Source organism: Piliocolobus tephrosceles, unplaced genomic scaffold (genome assembly GCF_002776525.5).
Source record: "Piliocolobus tephrosceles isolate RC106 unplaced genomic scaffold, ASM277652v3 unscaffolded_14463, whole genome shotgun sequence".
Lineage (NCBI taxonomy): Eukaryota > Metazoa > Chordata > Mammalia > Primates > Cercopithecidae > Piliocolobus > Piliocolobus tephrosceles.
Window position 1 is genome coordinate 1 of NW_022295936.1, and position 4,930 is coordinate 4,930.

Sequence of the window (4,930 nt, forward strand, 5' to 3'; positions counted from 1 at the left end):
AAAAAGTTTTCAAAGTTAACCAGGCATAGTGGTGTGCACCTGTAGTCCTAGCTACTTGGGAGGCTAAGGTGGAAGGATTCTTGGAGCTTAGAAGTTCAAGCCTGCAGTGATCTATGATCACACCACTGCACTCCAGCCTGGGCAACAGAGTGGGATCCCATCTCTTAAAAAAAAGTTAAAATTAATGCTGAATTGTTTGCTACAAGCTATTGGAATAAACAGAGATTGGAGAGAGAAGCGTCTTTGTGGACTGGGGCAGCCTGAGAATGCTCCATGGTGGAGGAGGCTCCTGACTGCCCTCCCCCGGGATGGTTAGGGTTTGAATTGAAGGGGACAGGTAAGGAAGACCTTTCAGGTGGGCAAATAACATGGGCAAAGATATGGCCATGAAAGCAAGTATGGTCTCTGTGGGGTCAGAACTTGGTTAACTATAGTTTGGTTTGTTTGTTTTGAGATGGAGTCTTGCTCTGTTGCCCCGGCTGGAGTGCAGTAGCGCAATCTTGGCTCACTGCAACCTCTGCCTTCCGGGTTCAAGCAATTCTCTGCCTCAGCCTCCTGCCACCACGCCTGGCTAAATTTTGTACTTTTAGTAGAGACAGGGTTTCACCATCTTGGCCAGGCTGGTCTGGAACTCCTGACCTCAAGTGATCCACTCGTCTTGGCCTCCCAGAGTGCTGGGATTACAGGCGTGAGCCACTGTACCTGGCCTGCTAGAGTATAGATTTTGTGTGATGCTAAGGAGCCCCCGGAAGCTGCTCTTGCCTCTGAAGCCCCTCTGGTAAGAGATCAGTGCTTTCCAGAATGGCAGCAACAGTCAAAGCAAGGGACCCTCCCTCAGCAGTCACTCTTCTTGGGTATGGCCTTAGCCACTTTTGATGGGAAGAACAAGAGCCAGAAGACTAACTCGCCCCATCTAGGGCAGGGATGGCAGAAAGCTGACATTCTGACATTACTGATCAGTTGGTTTAAGGTGGCAGTCACCTTCTGTGATTTGTATCACTTCATCTTCCTGTCCTATGCCGTTTCTTTCTGGAGAGGAGGATGGCATGCTCATCAAGCCCTGCTTTTTTGTCTTAAAGAGCCACCAGAGCAAGTGATCCTAGAGCTGCAGCCTGCCTGGGTGGCCGTGGATGAAGCCTTCACAGTGAAGTGTCATGTGCCCAGTGTAGCACCCTTGGAGAGCCTCACCCTTGCCCTTCTCCAGGGTAACCAAGAACTACATAGAAAGAACTTCATGAGCTTGGCTGTGACCTCCCAAAGAGCTGAGGTCATCATCAGTGTCAGAGCCCAAAGGGAGAATGACAGATGCAATTTTTCCTGCCGTGCAGAATTGGATTTGAGTTTGCAAGGTGGGAGGCTCTTTCAAGGCAGCTCACCCATCAAAATACTCCGGATCTTTGGTGAGTCAGAACTCAAGTGCAGGAGGAATCCTGGGGCTCATCTTGCCTTGGCCTTTGGGACTAAGTTCTCATGGGGTTTAGGGTGAGGGTGTGAGAGTAACTGAGCTCCACCTTTGCTTGGGCTTTAAGCTCACCCTGGGGAAGAGAGGCATTTTAACCCCACTCCCTTCCTACCTTGAAGGGTCCTGCATGACATATGATTTCTCATGACTTTTCTCCTTTCTCTTCTTGTCGTCATTTTTTGGCAGAATTCTCTCAGACTCCCCGTATCTGGGTCTCTTCCCTTTTGGAGGTTGGGATGGCGGAGACTGTGAGCTGCGAGGTGGCTAGGGTGTTTCCAGCCAAAGAAGTTATATTCCACATGTTCCTGGAAGACCAAGAGCTGAGCTCCTTCCTTTCCTGGGAGGGGGACACAGCATGGGCCAATGCTACCTTTCGGGCCATGGAGGCTGGTGATCAGGAACTGTCTTGCCTTGCATCTCTGGGTCCAGTGGAACAGAAAACAAGAAAGCTAGTGCATAGCTACAGTAAGTGACCTGGCTCTTCCTTTTTCATACGGGTTCTCTGCAACTGAAAACACAGTAATGGGTTGGTGATTTGGCTGTAGATATTCCTGCTGCCCTTTGCTGGGTACTCTCTGAAGTGAATATGAGTCTTCATCTTTCTCTGGTAAATGCAGGCAGATTGGGGACATGTATTGCTACAGTAGTTCTTTCCAGCCTTCATCCCCAGTTTCCTTAGGCTATCCTGCTTACAGAGTGATTTTGGATGCCCTAAACTACTTCTTAGGAACATTTATTTGAGGTGAGGAGGAAAGCTGTAAGATGAAAAGACATCTTGCAGTCCTTGCAGTGAAGCATAACTAAATGTGTGCATGCATAAGGGAAGCTCTCGGATCCCCAAACCACCTCATTCTTTCCTTCAGCTTTTACAGAAGAAGCAATGGTATCCAAAGTCTTTCCCCTGTTGTCTGCCTTCCCAAGGGCTTTTGCCAGCAGCAAGAGTGCAGAAGTGTCTGCTAGTTTTGAGAACTGTGTCTGGTTCTCCTTTTCCTTTCCTTACAGGCTTCCCTCCACCAATCCTGGAGCTAAAAGAATCATACCCATTGGCAGGGACCGACATTAATGTGACCTGCTCAGGGCATGTATTAACATCACCCAGCCCTACTCTTCGGCTTCAGGGAGCCCCAGACCTCCCTGCCCCTGGGGAGCCTGCCTGGCTTCTACTTACTGCCAGGGAGGAAGATGATGGCCGAAATTTCTCCTGCGAGGCCTCTTTGGAGGTGCAGGGTCAGTGGTTGATGAAAACCACTGTGATCCAGCTCCATGTCCTATGTGAGTAGGGGCCTGATCTTTCTTGTCAAAATAAGGATTATTATTTTCCCATTTCTAGAGAGCTTCTTGGCCAGCAGTGCTTCATTATTAGAGTTGCCACATTTTTCTCATTAAAAAAAAAAAATCAAAGGAGAGAATAAAAGGAAAGAGCTCCAAGCTTACCTTACTCCCGGGAGAGTGAGTGGGGAACCAGATGAGGGGAAATTGGGAACATAAAGGAAAGGGGTTAAAGTGATCAGGCAACATTAGTTGAGGGCAATGGCCGAGGAGAACAAAGGAAGTGATAGTGGGAGTTTATGCTGAAAAGAGAAATATCCAAAAATTCCATCTACAAATTTCTATTTTGAAGAGTAGAGAAAATAGGCCGGGCGCAGTGGCTCACGCCTGTAATCCCAGCACTTTGGGAGGTTGAGGTGGGTGGATGGCTAGAGGTCAGGAGTTCCAGACCAGCCTGACCAACATGGTGAAACCCCATCTCTATGAAAAATACAAATATTAGCCGGGTGTGGTCGTGGGCACCTGTAATTCCAGCTACTCAGGAGGCTGAGGCAGGAGAATCGCTTGAAACCTGGGAGGCGGAGGTTGTAGTAAGCCGAGATCACGCCACTGCACTGTAGCCTGGGTGACAAAGCGAGACTTCGTCTCAAAAAAAAAAAAAAAAGAGAAAAGTAGAAAAATCCTCTTCGTCTCGAAAAAAAAAAAAAAGAGAAAAGTAGAAAAATCCTCATCTCTTGAGTTCACCACTGCCTAGCTCCTTACCCACTGAGAAGCAAAGATGGGAAGCAGGGGCCCCAGGGCCACCACGGACACAGCAGGGTTATCATTTAGTCTGAATCTATAAAAACACCCTAGGTTTTGGCTGGGCGTGGTGGCTCACGCCTATAATCCCAACACTTTGGAAGGCCAAGGCTGGTGGATCATGAGGTCAAGAGTTAGAGACCATCCTGGCCAACATGGTGAAACCCCGTCTCTACTAAAAATACAAAAATTAGCTGGGCATGGGGGCACTGCTTGTATGCTTGTAGTCCTAGCTACTCGGGAGACTGAGGCAGGAGAGTCGCTTGAACCCAGGAAGTGGAGGTTACAGTGAGCCGAGATCACGCCACTGCACACACTCCAGCTTGGCGAGAGAGCCAGACTCTGTCTCAAAACAAACAAACAAACAAACCAAAACACCCTAGGTTTCATCTGGGACTCCCTGCCCATGGGGAAGATGGGAAAGAAGAGTTGCCTCAAAGTAGGGAGCTGCTAGTGCTCCCTTGGTAAGGAAAGCTGTTGGGTGGAGGGGACGGCATTTGGGTGAGGAGAGGGAGCAGGGTGTGAAGGTAGGGAGGGAGTGTGGTGCACTGAACTCAGCTCTTTGGGAAACTCTATTTTTGCAGACAAGCCACGGCTAGAGGAATCCAGTTGCCCTGGCAAACAGACCTGGCTGGAAGGGATGGAACACACACTTGCCTGTATCCCAAAGGGAAACCCAGCTCCAGCCTTGGTGTGTACCTGGAATGGGGTGGTCTTTGACCTTGAAGTGCCACAGAATGCAACCCAGAACCACACTAGAACCTACTGCTGCACAGCCACTAACCAGCTGGGCTCTGTCAGCAAAGACATTGCTGTCATTGTTCAAGGTAACCTTTGCTGCCCTGCTGCAAGGCCAAGGAGATGGGAAACCCGATAGGGGTTTGGGATTCTTATCCAAGGACGAAAATAAGAAAGATTCTACTAGGTTGGGAAGAATGAGACTCAGAAGTGGGCTTGGAGGGCTGGAGTGGGTGATCCTCATACTATCAGACTTTCCTAACTCTGCCTTCTGTGCTTGGACAGGACTGGATGAAGGAATCAGCTCTGCCCTCTTTGTCGTTATTACCGTTGCCCTTGGAGTGGGTGTCATCACCATAGCACTGTATCTGAGCTATCGGCCCTGCAAAGTGGACAGGAGGAAATTGCTCTATAGGCAGAAAGAGGAGGACAAAGAGGAGGAAAGCCAGTTTGCTGTTGAGGAAGAGAAAAGTACAACTCGTATAATTGACAGCTATTTGATTGAATGAGACTTCTGCTACTGTGGTTTCCCAGGGAGGGAAGAAGGGATAGAGGAGAAAGGAAGTAACAGAATGGCAGGCTGCATTACCCTTTGTGTTCTTCTGTCTGTAAAACAGTGTTTCAGGCCCCCATGTCCCATGTCCTGTGTGTCCAGTATGT

The 4,930-nt window shown here is 49.0% G+C and overlaps 1 protein-coding gene across 1 annotated transcript; it reads left to right on the forward strand.

Moving 5' to 3' along the window:
* Positions 1 to 856: 856 nt before the first annotated feature.
* On the forward strand, positions 857 to 4,779 carry LOC111527593 (intercellular adhesion molecule 5). Its single transcript, XM_026450166.1, has 5 exons — positions 857 to 1,400; positions 1,649 to 1,927; positions 2,465 to 2,734; positions 4,117 to 4,359; positions 4,556 to 4,779. The coding sequence occupies exons 1-5, from the start codon at positions 857 to 859 to the stop codon at positions 4,777 to 4,779; spliced, it is 1,560 nt and encodes a 519-aa protein (XP_026305951.1).
* Positions 4,780 to 4,930: the final 151 nt, after the last annotated feature.